We start from the raw sequence: 20,151 nt of genomic DNA, 5'->3' as shown, positions 1-20,151 counted from the left end.
GTGTCCCTATGACACTGGAGGATACGCTACCAATATTTCAAATACTGGCTGAGTTAACCATAGTTGACAGGTTTCCGTGGACAGTCCAGAGTAAGGAGGACTTTTCATTTGACTTGTTAAAAAAAAAATTGGACAGTGAGAACTTTATGACTGGCAGCAGAACATTGTCTTATATAGTCAGAAAAAAAGAACCCCTCAGATTAGAAGGGATTCAGAATATGACTGGGGAGAGCTGCCTCCTTAAAACAGAGGCAATGGTAATGACATGCTGGAGTCAAACTTTCAAGACCTTTATTTACTGATGTAGTACCGCTCAAAATAGGAAGGAATAGCTGCAAACATCCACTAGTAATTGCAACCTGGAATGTATAAATTATGAGTCTAGGAAAATTGGAAGTGTTCAAAAATTAACTGGAATTCATGAAGATTAATATCCTAGGCTTTAGTAAGCTGAAATAGACTGATTTTGGCCATTTTGAAGCAGGCAAACATAAAGTTTACTGTTCTGAGTGATAAATTTAAAAGAAAGGTAGGTAGTTGCATTCTTTGTTAAAAAAATTGAAGATCTATTTTCAAATAGTACACTGTTGGTCATTGGGTGCTAATATTCATATAGTTACAAGGAGGAAGTTTTTCAAATGAATGCACTGATGCAAAAAACAAACAAAAAAATTTTTACCAACTTTTCCAGTCTGAAACTGATCAGCTATGTAATCAAGATGCATTGAAAATTCTAGTGATTAGATACAAAAGTTGGAAAGAAAAGAAAGATCAGTTAGAAAATACAGCCTTAGTGAGAAAAATTATGTGGGAGATTTCATTATGTAATATTGCAAGACAAACAACTAAACATTCATTGCAAACAATTCTTTTCAACAACATAAACAGTGATTCTGCACATAGTTCTCTTCAGAATAATATATATGCATGGGAAAAGATGATGGAGAAGCTCAGTATCATTAGTCAGAGTAGGACTAGGGGGATGTCTGTGGAACATGCTATCAATTGCTCGTATGTAAGCTCAATTTGAAGCTGAAAAAATTGAAAATAAATTCTTGAGAGCCAAAGGATAACCTTGAGTATATCGCACCTGAATTTAGAGATCAGTTTAAGAATATATTTAGGGGGAAGGGATTGTATAACAATGACAGAATTTTTCTTCTACTTTTCAAAATGAAGGCTGCATAGTGGAGTGGACTTGGGGGGAGGAATTGTAAAACAGTGAAAGAATTTTTCTTCTACTTTTCAAAGAGAAGAGCGATCTGGGGGGAGGGGTGGGCAGGGAGAAAAGTGCAGCAATGAATGAATGGAAATCCAAAGTCTCTGTAAACGTTCACTGAAATTAATTTTAATTGAAGAACAATGACTAGAGAACATCAAAGACAGCATACATGAAGAAAGAAAATGGTCATTAAAAAGATAGGAAAGAGAGAAAAATCAAAACGGATGTTGGAAGAGATTCTGAAATTTGCTCTTGAATATAGAATAGCTAAAGTGAATGGAAGAAAATGTTGAAGTAAAAGAGCTGAACAAAGGGAGCTCTGGTGGCCTAGTGGAAAGAAGCTGTGCTGCAATCCCAAAGGCACATGGTTTGAATCCACCAGATGCTTAGCTGGATAAGGAGGGGCAATCTCCTCCTGTGGCAGCTGGATCTGATTCAACTGTACACAAAAAAGAGAGAGCGAAAAAAAGAGCTGAACAGAAAATTTCAAATAGTGGTTCAAAAAATAAAGTATTATAATGAGGTGTACACAGTTAGTAAACCAAGAAGATGAAACTGGACATTTCCCAAACTCAAAGAACTGAAGGAAAATTGAGGATGGATGAGGGGGGCAGGTGATAATGATAGGGTCGCACAATTTGATGAGTGGAGGTAGGTGTGGGTGAAGGAAATGGGAAAGATCCAGTGTAAAAAACTATATGAGCCTTGTAAATAATTCAGTATAAAAAAATTTTTTAAATAAAAAATACTGTAAAATGGGGGGGGAGAAGCTTAAAGGAATAAACAGATTACAGTGGAAAAAATATCTGGCTGATGTTTAACCATTTCAGGAGGCAGAATATGATCAACAATCAGTGGTACTGATGCTCTGAAGGCATTTGCAAAAAAACAGGGTACCCAGTATTGACAGAATAGCAATTCAGATATTTCAACAAATTGATATAACACTGAAAGCATGTATCATCTATGCCAGGGAATTTGGAAGACAGCTACCTGGTCAACAGACTGGAGAAGATCCATATTTGTGCTCATTCCAAATAAAGATGATACAACAAACTGAAAAAAATTAATAATATTATTAGCATCATTGTTGTTGTTTTTGTTATGTGCTGTTGAGTCGCTTGCGATTCATAGAGACCCTATGTACAACAACCCTAAACTCTGCTCTGTTCTGTGCCTTTCGCACTGTCTCCGATACACCCATCCCGATTACTCCAGTCACTGAATCAATCCACCTCATAGAGGGCCTTCCCCTCCTGCGCTGTCCCTCCACCCTATCAAGCATGATGTCACTCTCCAAGACCGGTCCGTTCTTACAACACGTCCAAAGTATGTTAGAGCCTCAGAATCCTTGCTTCCAGGGAGCTGCCCAGTTTAACCCTTTCCAGGATGAATCTGTTTGTTTTCTTAGCAGTCCATGGTACCCGCAATACTCTTCTCCAGCACCACAACTCAAAAGCATTAATTCTCCTTCTATCCTCCTTAGTCATTATCCAACTCTCTGACGCATAACAAGTGATTGCAAAGACCATGGTCTGTATCAGACGCACCTTAGTCTCCAGAGAGACACCATTGCTCTTCAGTACTTTGGAGAGGTCCCTAACAGCAGACTTTCCCATGGAAATATGTCTTTTAATTTCCTGGCTACTAGTGCCCAGAATGTTGACTGTGGAGTCAAGCAAACTAAAGCTGTGAACAATCTCAATGTCTTCACCATCCATTCTGATGCTGCCAATTGGTCTAGTGGTGAGAATCTTTGTCTTCTTGACATTGAGCCTCAATCATACATAAGTAAAAATATGCTAAAGATAGCTGCAGAAATGCATATAAATAAGCTGCCACATATTCAGTCAGACCCACAGGAGGACACTTGAATGAGAAATGCCTTGCTGATCTCAGAAAGCTCTTGGCAGAAACACAGAATACCAGAAATGTTTACATGTAGTTTACTAATAATACAAAGGCATTCAACTGTGTAGATCATAACAAACTGTGGATAACATTGTGGAGAACAGAGATTCCAGAACTCTTAATTTTGTTATTGTGGAACCTGGACATAGTTTTATAAAGGTGCTCTTTTTTTTTCTTTCTTTCTTTCTTATTTTCTCACATTTTTACAAACTGTTCATAAAATTTCTTTAAATACCACTCAGGACATACCTACTTACTTTTTTCTTATTTTGTCTAAGACAACATTTCTGGACTGTGAGAACACAAGACAAAGGATGGTTCTTCCCATTTATCCTTCTGTAGAGAATATAATGCATGGAGCCGCGCATGACTTTACTGTAAATACTGAGAAAGTCACATTCAGAACACACCTCATTCTGGCAGAACTCTGCGTTGACTGACTTTTACTACCTCAAGCATATTTCCATGTGTTTTAAATAGCCTGTAACCGAGCATATAAATAGATATTGGGCACAGATGGGCCTCGTTAAGTGTGTTTTTGACCAGCTTGTAAAAGCTTATATGTAACCTTAGATCATCTGTGTGAAATAACATGTAATTTGGCATTTTTGTTTTAAAGATTCCCTCAGTGCTATAAATAAATACCAGTAAAAACAAAGATAATTAATACCACTGAGAAGTGTTGGTTTGCTCTCTGCACTGGGCTCCAGTTCCCTCCTGGGAATTACATGTATTTCATATCAGACCATCAGTGCCCCCTCCCCTGCCTCTGAGCCTGAGAATACATGTTTGTGCTTCAGGGCCAAATGTTTCTCTGAAGAGAGGAATAGCACATGTGGATCTCATGCCATGGGAAGGCCTATGAGACGTTACGGCAAACACCTTCCAAAAGAGACAAAGATTGCATTAGATGAGAGCAAACACTAATGATGTTTTCTTTGATTTCCACAGTGGGAGCGCCATAAAGTACACAGATAGGGTTAAGACTGGGGTCACAGGGGAGCAGATCTGGCTGCAAATCAACGAGCCCACCCCCAATGACAAAGGCAAGTACGTCATGGAGCTCTTCGATGGCCAAACTGGACACCATAAGACAGTGGATCTTTCTGGACAAGGTAAGTGATGTTCTGGCAGGTTAGAACTTTACAGAAAGTGAATTTTAAGAAGTATAAAGAGTGAACGGAAGCTGTTACATTTGACATGTGAACAATCACTGGTGATTTTGATGAGGCAATATTAAGGCAGGCTTCAGAAGCTAGAGGATCCGTGGAAAAGAAAAGGAGACAGGAAGTATAAGTCCCTCCTTCATGAAGGTGATTACAAACAAGGGTAGATGGATATACCATCACCAGCTAATATCCCATGGTCTGCCAAAATACAAACAAGTATTTTTCGGAGAAATTACAACCAGCATGCTCCTTAGAAGCAAGAATCATGACGCTTTATCTCACATAGTTGGGGCATATTGTTAGAAGGGGCCAGTCTTTGGAAAGTGTGGAGGGACAGTGAAAGAGAAGAAGGCCCTCGACAAGATGGACTGGCACGGTGACAACAACAATGAGCTTGTGTCTATACGAGATGATGAAAAAAGACACAGGATAGGGCAGGGTTCAGATCCATTGCTCATAGGGCCACTGTGAGTCATACTTGATGTCATCTAACAACAACAGTGAAGCAGTATTTTTCTCTAATGTCTAAATATTGAAAAATAATATTTCTTGAGGTGAATGAAATTTGAGCATCTTCATAGAGTTCAAGAAGTCTGATGAAAAAAAAAAAAGAAGTCTGATGAGTTGTTGGAAGGACAGGTGATATAAATGAAGAGAACTAATTGGGCATCAAAGTTCCAGAGAATAGAAGATTTGAGATCAAGAGCAGAGGGGTAAGGATTGATTCTGGAGAGAAGCATGGATACTTCTTCAGTACCTCTCTCTTCCCCAATGTTGTAGTCATGGTGGAACAGACAGACCCGTAGCTGACCTTCTAGCAGGTTTTCAGAGGCTCAAAATTGTACCAAAGGACAGCACAGAACAACAACAACAAACAACTATGCTAGAGGGTCCATGAATGAGAAAAAGACCATCAATAAAATGGATTGATATATTAATTGTATCAGTGAGCATAAGCATGTGGAGAGCATGCGGATGGTACAGGAGAGGGTAGGGTTCAGATCGGCCAACAGCACCCAACAGCACCAACAAGCGAAGTTACTAAGGGAGGTGACAGACTTTTCCCTCAATATATTCTTAAATCAAAATGCAGTCTAAAAAAAATACACCAAAATACAATCTAAATTGTATAACTTTAAATTGTCAATTCTTTTGTAATTTACAATCCTCAGAAAATATGTTCCTAATTTTAAGAGCATCCTTTCAACCCTGGATTCACTTGTTTTTGCCGAGTCTCCTAACCCTCACCGATTATGCCTGGACAGACCTTCAACAGTTACCCAGGTCACCTCACCACTCCAGAGGGATGCTGGCTCTCCAGTTATCACATACGCCCACTGACTGGGCTTTCTTTTGCAGTCCGCCTGACCATTCAAAATGCAATAGAAAAAGACAGCTGGGTAAATGCGGCTCAGGTCCATCTAAGCTTATTTAACTCTCACATCATTCTTAAGCTGAGGGCTCCCTTCCCCATGTCTCTTCTGAGGCTGAGGGGCCCTGCTGTGCACACCCCTCACCCAGTGCAGTGGGTGGGAAAGGAGAGCCCCAGGCTTTAGCTTAGTTGGCACTGACCAATGCAGGCCATCCTCACAAAGGAGAAAAGAACCAGAGGCTTTAACTCTGACTTTACATTTACATGTCTCATCAAATGACAGTGATAGCCTCATATTATCTGTGTATTTTCTGGACATAAAAGGCTATGTGTCCTAGAAAAAAAGAAAGCCTAAAAATAGATGAGAGCTCTAATGTCAAGCCAGCAGTGTTAACTGTAACGTGAAGTCCTCAGTTAAAGTGATGTACTTTGCAGGCTAAGGAAAAGCAAATTTTCGAGACTCCGTAGCTTGAATTTCTGTAACTCACTCGTCTGTCTCTTGGCTCATCTCCATCATCCCCCTGGCTCCCAGCAGGTGCTGGCATGCCTGAGGTTAGAGTAACTCGGTGCCCTTTCACCTCAATACACAGGCAGACGACGATGACGTGGCTGGAGACTCCCCCCACACACACACACCCCGATAATTTAATGAAAGAAAAACTTGTTTGCTGACCACACTGCTTGTTAGACAGTTATTTGGGAGAGATTTTTAATTTCCTCTTGATAAACTAAAGGCCCCTGAAATCTACTGTTTTGTAATTTCTTCCCAGAAAGCATTTGTTCCTCTTGCTAAATAGGCATAGTCTGTCTGGAACCCATCACAGATGTGAATTATAACCGGCCCCTCTTTGTTCTCGATTCTATGGGAGGAAACCCTAACTTGTCTTTCCCCCCCCCCCCTTCTTCTTCTTTTAAAGCATATGATGAAGCCTATGCTGAATTCCAGAGGTTGAAGTAAGTGCTTTTCCTAGCAAACACCACTTAAATGTTCTGGCTTTGCTGGAACATAATGTTCTCCTTAATCTGAGAGTTGAGAGAGAGCCTCTGAGTCCTCCAGGGATGCTCAAGGCCACTTTCCTCTGTTGTAATGAGTGGCAAGATGTTTGTGAGGCAAAGAAATGTGGTCAAGGTTAATTACTTTGAACTAACTTGAAATTCTTTTTTGTCTGTTTCTCTTAACCACAGACAAGCTGCCATTGCAGAGAAAAGTAAGTATTTCCCTTTATGCTGCATACTTTCCTAATGTTTTTCTTTGAGATGAAGACAACAGGTGGAGAAAAGTTAAGAGTACTTTTTCTTTTGTTTCTATTTTCAAAACAATAGGTGTTCTACACGTGTTTTCATTTAGTCTCTTGAGTAAGAATGCCTATGAAAAGAAGGTCTCAGGTTACGTTTTAAGGGTGTCACCTAGCTCTTGACCCAGCTTACAAGCAGACATCCTGGCTGGAGATCACATAATAGGTTGTCATCACTTGCTGGCAGTGTGGCAGGGGGGGAAAAAAGTATATTGCATTAAAAAAAAAGACCGAGAAATGTAAATTTGACATGAGGTGAATTATTAGTAACTTGTCTCCCAATACTGTGCCCTCATGTCCGTGGAGGGAAAAGACATACAGTAAGATTGTTACTTTTGTTCTAAAATTTTTTAATTACAATTTGAGTGAATGTTTGCAAAGCCTATTGATTTTTCATTCAGGCATTCACACCCATTCTAACATTGGTTACAATGCCCACAATGTCTGATCATCTCCTTATTCCCATATTGTGTTAAGTCTTTTAACATTTCCTTTCACTTAGACATCATCTAATTGAACCACCACCAAACTCTCCAGTCTAGATGCCTAGAAATATGCCTATTACCACATGTCCGCATCCCTTCATTTATCAACAAGTTCCTCTGTAAACAAGATGTTTAGAACTCAATCAATACGACCCCAGAGGTCATTAAGGAGTTCTGTTGGCTTAGTGGTAAGGAATTGTATTGCCAGTGCAAAGTTATGTGGTTCAAATCCACCAACTGCTCTGAAGGAGAAAGATGGGCTGTCAAATCTTGTGAGATTTACTGCCTCTGAAAACCCACTGGAGGGTCAGGGCTGGGTTGGCTCCAACTTGCTGGTACATCACCACCACCACCACAGCAACAGAGGCCACTGTCTAGTCTGTTAGCATACTTTGGTTTCTTTTTCATTACGGGAGCCAGAATTTTAAAACTGTTGCAGGTTAAAATTATAGAGTCAACCCAGAGTGGGAACTGAAGGGAAATGGAAAGGTCAGAGGAAAGCCTTTCTTCCATATTCCAGTGGCTCCAGGTCAGTCAGGAGTGGGACCTTCACTTCCCTTTCTTCTTGGACCTTCTCTGAGTACATGCCACACATTTATGATACTGCTGCTAGAAGTGAATGGGACAGATACCTGGACCTGGGGTGACCAGGAGTGTATCGTACCAAGAAGAAAGGGCTAATCTCTTGTCCAGTCTCCTATATGTCCTCCCTGCTCTTGTCAGCACTGAGCAGGCCCAAGCTCACAACCATGTGAGGACCTCACTGATTCTTGAACACTCTTAGGGCTACACAGACCCACTTGGCTCATGGCCCCTTCCCCGGCTTTCTCCATCACAACAGCACAGGGCTTGAGGAGACTTAAGATGCCACCATGCTCAGTGTTTTCAAACTTTTATAAGCCATCACATGTTTAATTCAAACAAAACCCTCCCGAAAGACTCAAAAAACAAGTAAGTCAAACCAGGGTTATTCTTAATTGACGCTGGGTTAGGGGAATATAAACATTACATCACAGAAACATAACTGAGATTAGGGTGAGCTTCTAGATTCCTAAAACAATGTCTCCTCCCTACACTTCCTTTTGGGTACCCCAGAGATGTCCCATGGCTGGGAGAGCAGATGCCCACAGATCTGGCGCAACCCCTCATTCCACAGACACAGAGGTCCACATAGCGAGCCTACAAAAGGCAATGTGCATGAATGAAACACACAACATGTGAATGATTGTGTGCAATCCAATATAGCATTAAAAAACATGGACGAGAATTGCAGATAGTGCAACTACAACTGATGGAGAGAATTGTAGGGACAGAGAGTAAAAGTAGTGAATAAGAAGAAAAAAGTAGTAAATTCAGTAAAGCAGGCCTTCAAAGAGGCCCTCATTTCTCACCACCTCAGGCCCCGAGGAGTGCCTTTGAGAACTAGAGGAGGCACCTTCCTGGGGTCTGGGGTGATCATATGCAGAGCTCCTGGATCGGGCAGGGGAGGAAGGCCTGCATGCCAGCTCCCCATCCTCTACTTTCTGGGAGGGCCTCTGTACTGCATTATATGGCAGATTGTTCCAGTAAAGCAAGCTGATGTTTTAAAGTATAGACACAGCCCTTGGGTGCATGCAGGAGTCTGATTGAGATTCTAAATCAAGGGGTTGTTGTTGTTGTTATTATTATTATTATTATTATTATTTTGCATATAGAGCCAGGTCTAAGATAACTGTAGGGAGAGGGTAAAGAAATTGGGACATTAGTTCAGTAGGTGGTTATGTGAGCATTTCTGAGACTAACTGGAAACACTTCTTGTGTGCAGATCGCGCCCGCGTGCTGGGTGGCCTCCCTGATGTGGTCACCATCCAGGAGGGTAAGGTATGTACAGAAGCCCTGCTCCCCGTCTCCATCCTGCTCAAAAACAGGTGAAATATACTTGACTTTGTCTGCATTTTACCATACATGTAACTTCCCACTATTTTTACCTTTTTCTCCTCGTGTTTATAAGTTGATTTCAAGGTTAAAATTTCCATTTTCCAGTCATCTTGGTCTTTTTTACACTAAGCATTAGACAAATTTGCCTATAGGAATTAGATAGACCATAACTATCTTTACAGAGAACTCTGATGACTTAGTTGTAAGGAGTTGCACTGCCGACCCAAAGGCACATGTTTCAAATCCAAAAGGGAGAAAGATGGGTAATCTCCTCTCATGAAATTTAGTCAGCTATGAATAATTTCTGACCCAGTGGTACATAACACCAACAATGACTTTTCCAGTTTTACATTTTAAAATAATGAGAAGCTGGGGAAGGTCCATCACAATTATGTGACCAATACAATTGAAGAAAGACACAATGTCTAGTACAGAATAGAAACTGGATTGTAATACCAGCTCCTTTAGCCGTAAAGGAAATGGGGGTCAGTGTATTTTTCTGCAGGTTCTCTTCCGAGGAGAACAGATTTATTTCCATTTGAACTTAAACTGAAATTTCCTGGCTCCATGATAATCCCTCTGAAAATCAATGAATAGAATTTCTAACTTGGAGTCACTTTCTTCATGCCTATGTTTCCTTGAAACAAAATGTAATGTACCAGCCACAAAGGAATGGTATTTGCTGTGGGACAAAAACTTTCCCAGATCAGATGGGCAGTGATAGAATGCAATGGAAGATCAGAGCAAGACTAGTAAGGATTGCCCACATAAACACCTTACTGTTAGCTGGGCTTCATTCAGCTGCCATGTCTTCACGGGTGGAAAATATAACTACAATTGGCTGAGCTGCTTTTGTTTTAAAAACTATTTTCCATTTGTTCTTACTAAATGAGGTTATATATACTCAACTCAGTGGGTCTGTGTGTGAAATCACTTTGTGAATTCTTATTCAGAACATGATTTTCCATGACACATTTTTGTTTGGTTTTGGTCGAAGTTTTAACCCTCACATAACCATAGTTTCTTAAATCATACATCTAGTCTTCTTAGTAAATTTAATGATAATAATGAAACTCTTATTTTTCTTGTCAAAATATATTGTAGAATAATTAATAAGAAACGCCAATTAATGGTGGAAGGAAAACAAACCTCTTTATGTACCTAATTTTAAGTGGCATGCCACAGAAGAGCTAACAAGTGACCATATGATACTCAGAAAGGATACTCAGAGGACTAGTTCTTTTCCTTATAATTTCTGGATTTCAGTAAGAAAAAAAAATGCAAGAATGGAATTTAAAATATAAATTCAACATTACTAGGTATTGCCTTGTGGATATATCCACACATACATACGAAAGAACATTACTCAGCAATGAACTAGGATAGCCTGTCGATTTCTACAACTTGGATGAATGCCCTAGGAATTACAGAGTGAAAAACACTTTCGAGGTAGAGAACAAACTTGTAGATGCCAGAGGTTAAGAATGAGTTTGGAGAGGAGGAGATGTGGGTGTGATGATAAAATGGCAACAGGAAGGATCACTGTGGTCATGGAAATACTCCGTACCTTCACAAGCCTTCACAGGTGTCACACAAACATGCACCCACACACAGACACCCCCAGACACAGGTCACATACGCATACACACACACCAAACACAGGTCTCTCTCTCTCTCACACACACACACACACACCCCTAGACACAGGTCACATATGCACACATACACCAAATGAAGGTCACACACACATACATACACAACACACGCAGATACAGGTCACATACACACACGCAGACACAGGTCACATACACACACGCAGACAACAGGTCACACACATTGTCTAAATGCACATTAATAAATTTGAGAAATGCAAATAAGATCAGTGACCCTTTTCAATGTCAATGTCCTGCTTCTGCAAAATCTCACAAAATGGTATCCTTGGGCGAAATTGGGAAAGGAGACCCAAGAAGGACGTGACTGGTCGTATTAGTTCTTACAACTGCATGTGAACCTACGGTTACCTCACACATTTCAATCCAAAAAGTAAGCTAAAACCGTAGGCCTAAATATTGGTCTTCTAGAATAAGAAGGTCTGGCCAGATGGGAATATTTTATTTAGGTAAATATTTTAGTATTGCATCTCGAGGTTTGCAATTTGTTCTTCAGTTCTTTCAGTTTAAAAAATGCTGAGTGAGTTCAGCCCTTTTGCGACTACAGTTCTTTTCACATTGCATTATAACAACTATAAACATCTTACTAAGGCACCTTGGCAGCTAGACAAATTGGGTGGTATTTGGGGCACAGAATATGGAATTTGAAAATTTGTATATTATCTGGAACAGCTGTTAGGAATCTGCTGCTGGGCTCCGGGATGCAAATGAGATGCAAATGAAAGCAGGTGATGATGGCAACAATATTCTTTACTCAGAATCCACAAAGTCACAGTAAAGCCAGAGGTATCTCTGGTTTATGAGTAGAGAGAGACTGGAAATGAAACAAAGCACTCGCCTAGTCACTCATTTTTTTTAATGTATAATACAGTGATATTGATTACTTTCATTGTGCTGTGCAACTATTAACACTATCATTTTGTAAATTAGGAGCCCTCTTGCATTATAAACATTGGACACACTTAGCTTTTAATTGAAAGGTTAACAGTTCAAGTCCACCAAGAGACACCTCACAAGGAAAGCTTAACAGCCTATTTCAGAATAACTCGCCAATGAAAACATTATGTAACTCGACTTCACTCTGCCATGCCTGCAGTCAATTTTCATGGATTTGAAGGCACCTGATCTCCAAACGGAACTCTGGTGACGTAGTCTGTCCAGAGTTGAGCAGCTAACCCAAAGGCGGTACCTTTCAAATCCACCTGTTGCTCTGACGGAGAAAGACAGGCAGTCTCCTCTGCTGCAGTTTACAGCCTCCAGAAACCTACTGAAGGGTCAGCTAAGAATCAGCTCTGACTCAATGGCAATGAGTTTGAGTTCTCAAAGTTACTATTAACAGAAGCTCAGTGCACCCTAAACAACCCTGGCAACAACCTCCAGTCTCTGTAGAGTTCATGCAAGTAGGATGATGGAGCACTTGTTGACCTGCATGTCATTTACCTCCCTCCACATGTTTCTAAGGTTTGCCGCATGCTGGCATGCATCAGGACCTCGTCTCTCTTCATGATGGTTTTGCACTTTGCATATATACCACTCTGTTTATCCACTCATTTCTTGATGGACATTTAGGTTGTTTCCACCTTTGGGCCCTGTGAACAGTGCTGTGATGACATCAGTATATACATAGGTTCCTTCATATTTTTAACAATGGTACCACAACAGCCAGGAAGCCTTCACCCAAAGGAGAGCTACTCAGATTCAATTTAAAATTCAAACTCATGCAGCTGCGTAAAAATTATACTTTTAAGCTCTTGCTGTGATATTAGTGTTTATCCTCCATCTGATCATGTCAAGCTAGAAGATTGTTCCTCTTTTCTGATGAAAATATACACTACAAAGCCCATTCTCATTCAGCGGCTCCTAGGCAGCATGAGGGTAACACCGATATTGCAGTCTGCACGTTGCCATCAGTGGTTTCATTATTTCTGCTCTAGTTTTTTCACTCCCTTTGACTTACGCTCTTTGCCTCCCACCCTTTTCCTCTGTGCTTTAGAATAGATATCACCCATTCATTCTATTGTTGTTGTTGTTGTTATGTATGGTGGAGTCAGAACCAATTCACGGCTGATCCTCCAGCGAGTTTTCAGAGGCAGTAAATCACCACGCAGGAGCTTGCCCACCTTTCTTCCACAGTGTAGCTGGCGGATTCCAACCATGGGCCTTTGGGTTGGCAGCACAGTTCCTTATCATTAGGCTGCCAGAGCTCTCTACTCATTTTTAAAAAATTTTATTTTATTATTTTTTTGTGTGTGAACCATCAAATGGGATCTGACTGGTAAAGGAGGAGATTGTCCTGCCTTCTCCAGCAGAGCATCTGGTGGATTCGAACCATGCACCTCTGGGATTGCAGTGTAGCTTCTTGCCACTAGGCCACCAGAGCTCTCTTCTACTCATTCTTAAAAGAAGAATTTTTCAAAAGAACACACTCTTCAAGACTGATAGTTTTTACACGATGAATGCATTCTTGAGAGTGGATTGTCATTCCATATGCTGTACTCCTTCCCTCCCATAAACCTGCTTTTTCAATTGTGGTTTGAGGGAACTATTTACAGAGCAAATGAATTTCCCGTGGACTGTTCACACCCATTGTGTTCTCTGAGCTGAATCTCAGTACTCAGTGTAATCAGCCTTTTCCTTAACCATTTTTTAAGGCCCTCAATCTTACTTGCAATGTGTGGGGCGACCCCACCCCGGAGATCTCATGGCTGAAGAACGAGAAGGCCCTGGAGTCCGATGATCACTGCAACCTGCGCTTCGAGGCGGGTAAGACAGCGTTCTTCACCATCACGGGCGTGAGCAGCTCGGACTCCGGCAAGTACGGGCTGGTGGTGAAGAACAAGTATGGCACCGAGACCAGTGACTTCACCGTCAGCGTGTTCATCCCGGAGGAGGAGGCCCGGAAGGCGGCTGAGCCCCCCAAGGGGAACAAGAAGGCCAAGTGACAGTGCACAGACTGCGGCCCGGGAGAGCGGGGCCTGTGCGGAGGGCCTGGGTGGACTCCAGCCGAGGGCGGCTGAGGCTTGCTAACCCCTGCTTTTATATCTAGGTGGGGACAAATGGTTGAATCTTTTCTTTATATCTAAAAAAAAAAAGAAGTGGCATCTATTGGCAATATCTTAGTTATTTTCCCTTATCAGTAAATTATGTGTCAAGGCAATGCTAAGTGTTAGTAGCAAAAATATGAGGAAATGTTTTAAAGGGGAAAAGACCAGAATAAAGTTGGAGAGACACTGAGAGAAGGGAGAAGGTGTGGAGTTGAGTGTGGACTGAGTTAAGCATTGACCTGCATACATGGGTTGTGATCATACTTCAGCATCCCATCAAAACAGGCCCATGAGGTAGCCAGCCCTGTGCTGTTGGGACTGCTGTGTGTTTCAGTTGGTGTCTTGTAACTGGAAGCCTCCTTGGTGTTAATAAAAAGCTCACACCCCTTTCCTCTGCACCACCAGTATATCTCTCTTATTCTTTCTGCTCTTCTGCTCAAAGGAATGATTAATGCTCATTTCTCAACACTCCTTGTGCATGTCTTCTGGCTAAACTTCCTTTTGGTCAAAGCCCTCTACCTGCAAATTGGATTGGTAAGTCACCAGGTCCGTTCATTCACGGGTGTGAAACTTCAGTCACCACTTTTGTTATCAAACCAACCAAGCAAGCCGACTCCCCGTGTGCTCAGGAAACTGGATGGAATGTGTGGAGACAGTATAGTAAGACAGTGTGGGGTATCTGGTCCCAGAAGGTGCTGGTGAAGACCCCCCAGCTAAGGATGAAAGACATTAAAGAACCACATTCTAATGAAGGATAGCGTGAAACACAATGTATATGAACTATGTAAGCAGACCAATACAAAATAACTTAAAAAAAAAAAAGAACCACATTCTAAGTTCAGAGGATTGCCAACTTTAGGGGTGCCCCTCCCCTCAAAGAGGCAACCTCCCAGCATAAACAGGAAGCCCCATCCCCTTCCTCCTCCTAATCACACACACACATGAGCACACACCCACACTCCTTCACACATACAATCATACACATACACAGACACACAATCACCTAACGAGTTGGGGATGGAAAGGCTGCTCCTCTGTCTGTTGCTGGTTTTTGAGAACAGCAGAGTGCCTGGTGCTGCTGGGCACTGAGCACCAACAGGAACCAGATGGCCACTTCCACATGCACACTCATGCCAAGTGAGTGAGTCCAGTGGGCAGGCCTAGAGCTGGTTGTGGTATTGCCTCCACGCGGTGAAGGGACCGTTTCTAGGTTCACTGGACCCAGAAAAAAGGACTCCAGTGTGAACACTACTGAGGTAAGCCTAGGTGCAGGTGAGAGGTCAAGCAGGGGTCTCCCTCCCATGGCAGTGACACCCCAAGCCATTTATACTCTTAGCAGTTGCCATGAGTAGATGCTGACCCATGGTGACCCCATGTGCTGTCCAAGTAGAACTGTGTGCGCAGGGCTTTTAACAGCTGATTTGGGAGGAAGTTCAGGTAGTCCTTGATTCACTGCCTGTTTCCATTCCAATGATTCTGCCATCAGACAGTTCTGACCTAATTTGAATATCATTTCCCCCCCTAGTTCATTATTGTCTTTTATTATCAGTATCTTTATTATTCTGATCTTTATTTGCCTACAAGGTTGTCATGGAATGATTACATCAGCAAATTGCATGCTGCAACATTTTATGTACTAGATATTACTAACATAAGACTAAAACAAGCAAAAAAGGCAGTCCTAAGTGGTGTAGGCTAAGAGTATTGAACATACCATATACCGCCAAGTTTCTCCTTGGAGGCTAGGATTTTGAAACTCCATCTCACATACCTTGGGCAAGTAGCCAAGAGGGACTGATCCTTGGAGAAGGACATCATGCTTGGAAGGGTGGAGGGACAGCACAGCAGAGGAAGACTCGAGATGAGATGAATTGACACGGTAACTGAGGCTATGGGGGTTGGTATCTCAGAGTCAGTGAGACTGGCTCAGGACAGGGCAGGCTTCAGAGCTGTTGTACATAGGGTCATTATGAGTAGTGGGCAACTTGACAGCACATAACAACAAGAACCACAAGTGTAGTTCATCATAACTTGGATGTTATGAGTCAAGGGACTACATGTAGATCACAAGACCTTTCTTCTTGGTACTTTTGGATAAATTTTAACTGCCAAACTTTCAGCTGGCACCTAAATAAAAGAATCACCACTTAGGGACTCACAAGCCCCATGAAACTCTCAGATATCTCAAAGGCCCCATCATAGAAAACCAGAGCGGAGTTCTCAGGGCTGGAGAAGGAGGGGGAATGAAGTATGTAGGGACAGGACCTTCCACTCCAGGCACTGGCCTCAAACTGGGAGGAGACATAAAGTACATTGAGTCAGATGAAATTCTAAAACAAATAGCATGCCCTGAATTCTGAAACAGCATAAAAACTTGTGAAATCAAACTGTCCTGTTCAAATACCCATGCCACTTGTCAGGGATAGATGGAGAGGGCATAGTTGGTGGCAGCTGGAGAAAGAACTAACTCTCTGTAATCGTAGCTCTATAAGCTGAGATTTCTCAATGAAATGATTACAAGTATTAATTCAACTATTGTAAAGACCTTGTATATTTTTTAAAAATTCTACAGGGAAGAATATAAACAAAACTATGGATCTAACAGAGAGCTCTAGTGGCCTACTAGTAAGGAGTGGCACTGCCAACCCAAAGGCTGTTGGTTCTAATCCAACAGCTGCTCTGGGGAGAAGGTTCTACAATCTCCTCTCAAGCTATTTACAGTTCTGAGGGACAGCTCTAAGTTGATTCTGATTCAATAACACATACCAACAACAACATGCATCTACCGCTTCAACTTAGTTGAAGATGTCTATATAATGCGTAAGAATCCAGGACTCTCTAACTTATTAACTGGGAGCCACTGGTGCTCAGAGACCATGTTGGAGCTCCATAAGGATTTGGCATAATTGTTTTCATTTAATAAAAGCTAACACTCAGTGCAACAAAAGGACAAAGTAAGAAAAAACAGACCTTAGTATTTTCAACAGAATCCATAGACACCTGATGATCAAAAGGAAGAAAATGCAGAATAGATTCTAAATTTCTCATGAACTTGAGACTTTCTGGAGCCTTAATGATTAGATGAGTCCCTGAAACTATGGCTCTATTTAAGATTTCTTGTGACTTTAAACTAAAATCATTTCCTGAAATCCTCTTAAAATGAAACAAAAGTTTAACTTAACAAGTGAAAAGGTGAAGAGTAATGGTGTCTCTCTGGAGACTAAGGTGCATCTGATACAGGCCATGGTCTTTGCAATCATTTGTTATACATCAGAAAGTTGGACAATGACTAAGGAGGATAGAAGGAGAAGTGATGCCTTTGAGCTGTGGTACTGGAGAAGAGTATTGACTGTACCATGGACTACTAGGAAAATAAACAGACTCATCCTGGAGAGGGTTAAACTGGATGGCTCCTTGGAGGCAAGGATTCTGAGGCTTCGTCTAACATACTTTGGACATGTTGTAAGGAGGGACGGGTCCTTGGAAAGGGACATCATGTTTGGGAGGGTAGAGGGACAGCACAGGAGAGGAAGGCCATCTCTGAGGTGGACTGATTCAGTGACTGGGGTAATCAGGATGGATGTGTTGGAGACAGTGCAATTGGCACAGGACAGAACAGTTTAGGGCTGTTGTACATAGGGGTCGCTATGAGTCGCAAGCGACTCTACGGTAGGTACATAACAACAACAAGTGAAAAGGTCTGTCCTGAACATTATATTCTTCAAGTACTGGCTTTGATAGGATATCAAATCTTGTAGAAGATTACAAGAACTTCAGAAAGCAGAACACTCAGGAAAGGATGAGAATGGTTACCCTACTCAAAAAAGTTAATCAGTGTCATTAAATGGTACATGTGAAAACTATTGGATTGGAATATGTTTTGCTGTGTATATTCTTAACAACAAAATAACATTTTTTTAACCCCCAAACTTAAAGATCTGGTGTGAAAAAAATGTATATGAACTTTGTAAGTAAACCAGTATACAATTTTTAAAAAAACAACTTAGATGATCCTAACTCTTTGAAGTTAGATTCTAAAATCTTTTTTTTCTATTTTATAAATATGGCCATTAAAAAGTTAATTTTAAGGATACTCTTACGCTGTTATCATGAGGTGATATCAAGTCAGTTCCGATTCATGGTGACCCCAGGCCAGCGGACAAGGCCCCGGCTTGTCCTGTTCCTTCCTCACAACCCCCCTTGTGCTAACGCCCATTGTTGCAGTCATGATGTCAGTCCAGCTCCTTGAGGGGCTTTCTCTTCTTCACTGACCCTCTACTTTACCAAAAATGCTAAGCCCTTCTCCAAGGATGGTCCCTTCTGATAAACTGTCCAAAGGGTATGAGACTTCATCTTCCATTCTGGAAACATTCCGGAAGCTAAGGAGAATTCTGACTGCACTCCTAAGATAGTTCGTTCTTCTGGCATTCTAAGTGCATTTAGTGTCTTTAGTATCCTTCTCCAACAGGGGCGTTAATTCTTCGATTTTCCTTATTCATTGTCCAGCTTTGCATACAGAAGAGGAGACTAAAAACATCATGACTTAGGACAACCAAACCTTGTCCTCAAAGTGTTATCTTTGTTTTTCAACACTTTAAAGAGGTATGTTGAATTGCTGTGGTGGTGTAAGGAGTTGTGCTGTTAATCCAAAGGCTGTACCTCTTTGACAGTTCAAATCCACCAATGCCTCTAAGGGAGAAAGATGGGCAAAATTCCTGTGTTGTTTACAGCCTCTGAAAACCTGGGGGAGGGTCAGTGATGGGTCCATTCAGCTCTCTCCCTTGCAGCCGTTGGCAGATCTGAACCACGCCAGAGAGGTGGCACCTTTGTATTACCAGTGGAACTCTGTCCTGATAATGCCACCAGAGGTTCCCAAGAACACTGTTGGGTGATTTAAAACATTTCTGAAGAGTAAACTAGTACATGTAAATGAAAATCTCAAGCTCTAAAATGTGTATGAAAATTTTTCAAAATTACTTAGAACACAGTTATAAATATTTATTTTTTTGACTCTGAAAAACATGTTTGCATTATAATATAGGGTTAAGAAATGATAATAATATTTGTCATGAAGTTTAGCAAGCATGCAGTTGTACCCAGATAATCCCTCCTGTCCACTTTTTAAAAATTTTTAAATATTTTATTGGTTTGCATACAATAATTAGATTATTTGTGTTTCATTCATTTCAATTGTGTTCCATACAATCATTCATATACACTGTACTTTATATAATCAATTACTATTGATCTATGCCTATAATTAAGCATCATTTTGAGTCACCTGGTGGTAAGGAATTGTGCTAACAACCCAACGGTAATGGTTCAAATCCTCCAGATGTTCCCCAAGAGAAAGATGAGCAATCTCTTCCTATATGCTTTATAATCTCTGAAATCCTGTTGGAGGGTCAGGCATGAGTCTATTACTACTAAGTAGTACATAGCAACAACATAACATCTACTTCCCCCTCCCCCCAATGTGAAAACACGAAGATCTTTATTACAAGCAAGCTCGAGCACGCACTCCTATAACATCTACTTTTAAGGGCATATATTTGTATTCTGAAAAAAACCAGAAAAATATACAACTAAGGTTTGTTGAAATGCAAAATTAGCTGTGCTTTGAATAAGTGTGAAAGCAGGGCTCTGGCCCTCTTGTCTTGAGTTCCCATTTGACCATCTCTGTCCTCCACTCCATGCTCCACTCTATTTTAAAAGGAGTGAAGGGCACAACACTTAGGAGTGAGATGTCCACTGGAAACGTGGTTGGCACCCATGATAGCATCTAGGAGCTGCTATTCCACTTCCCAGGAGCTGCTTTCCAGCCAAAAGGAGAGACATCACAACCGAAACCACATGGCTGGAACAAAGAGATGTTTCCTATTGTTGTTGTTATGTGCTGTCATGTCGCTTGCAACTCATAGCGACCATATGTACAACAGCACTAAACTCTGCTCTGTGCCAATTTGTTGTCTCTTACACACCTACCCTCATTACCCCAGTCACTGAGTCAATCCATCTTATCGAAGGTCTTCCTCTCTTGTGCTGTCCCTCCACCCTCCCAAGCAT

The 20,151-nt window shown here is 41.3% G+C and overlaps 1 protein-coding gene across 1 annotated transcript in view; it reads left to right on the top strand.

Moving 5' to 3' along the window:
- MYOM1 (myomesin 1) overlaps positions 1-13,983 on the top strand; it is a 244,358-nt gene extending 230,375 nt beyond the window's left edge. The window contains exons 30-34 of the mRNA XM_006891423.1: positions 4,085-4,248; positions 6,592-6,628; positions 6,860-6,882; positions 9,259-9,314; positions 13,693-13,983. Coding sequence (XP_006891485.1) covers positions 4,085-4,248; positions 6,592-6,628; positions 6,860-6,882; positions 9,259-9,314; positions 13,693-13,983 — 571 coding nt within the window. The remainder of the gene's footprint in view (positions 1-4,084; positions 4,249-6,591; positions 6,629-6,859; positions 6,883-9,258; positions 9,315-13,692) is intronic.
- Positions 13,984-20,151: the final 6,168 nt, after the last annotated feature.

Source organism: Elephantulus edwardii, unplaced genomic scaffold (genome assembly GCF_000299155.1).
Source record: "Elephantulus edwardii isolate Elephantulus edwardi_28Jun2011 unplaced genomic scaffold, EleEdw1.0 scaffold00097, whole genome shotgun sequence".
Lineage (NCBI taxonomy): Eukaryota > Metazoa > Chordata > Mammalia > Macroscelidea > Macroscelididae > Elephantulus > Elephantulus edwardii.
Note: the sequence above shows the minus strand (reverse complement) of the source record. Positions and strands in the feature narration are given on the sequence as shown.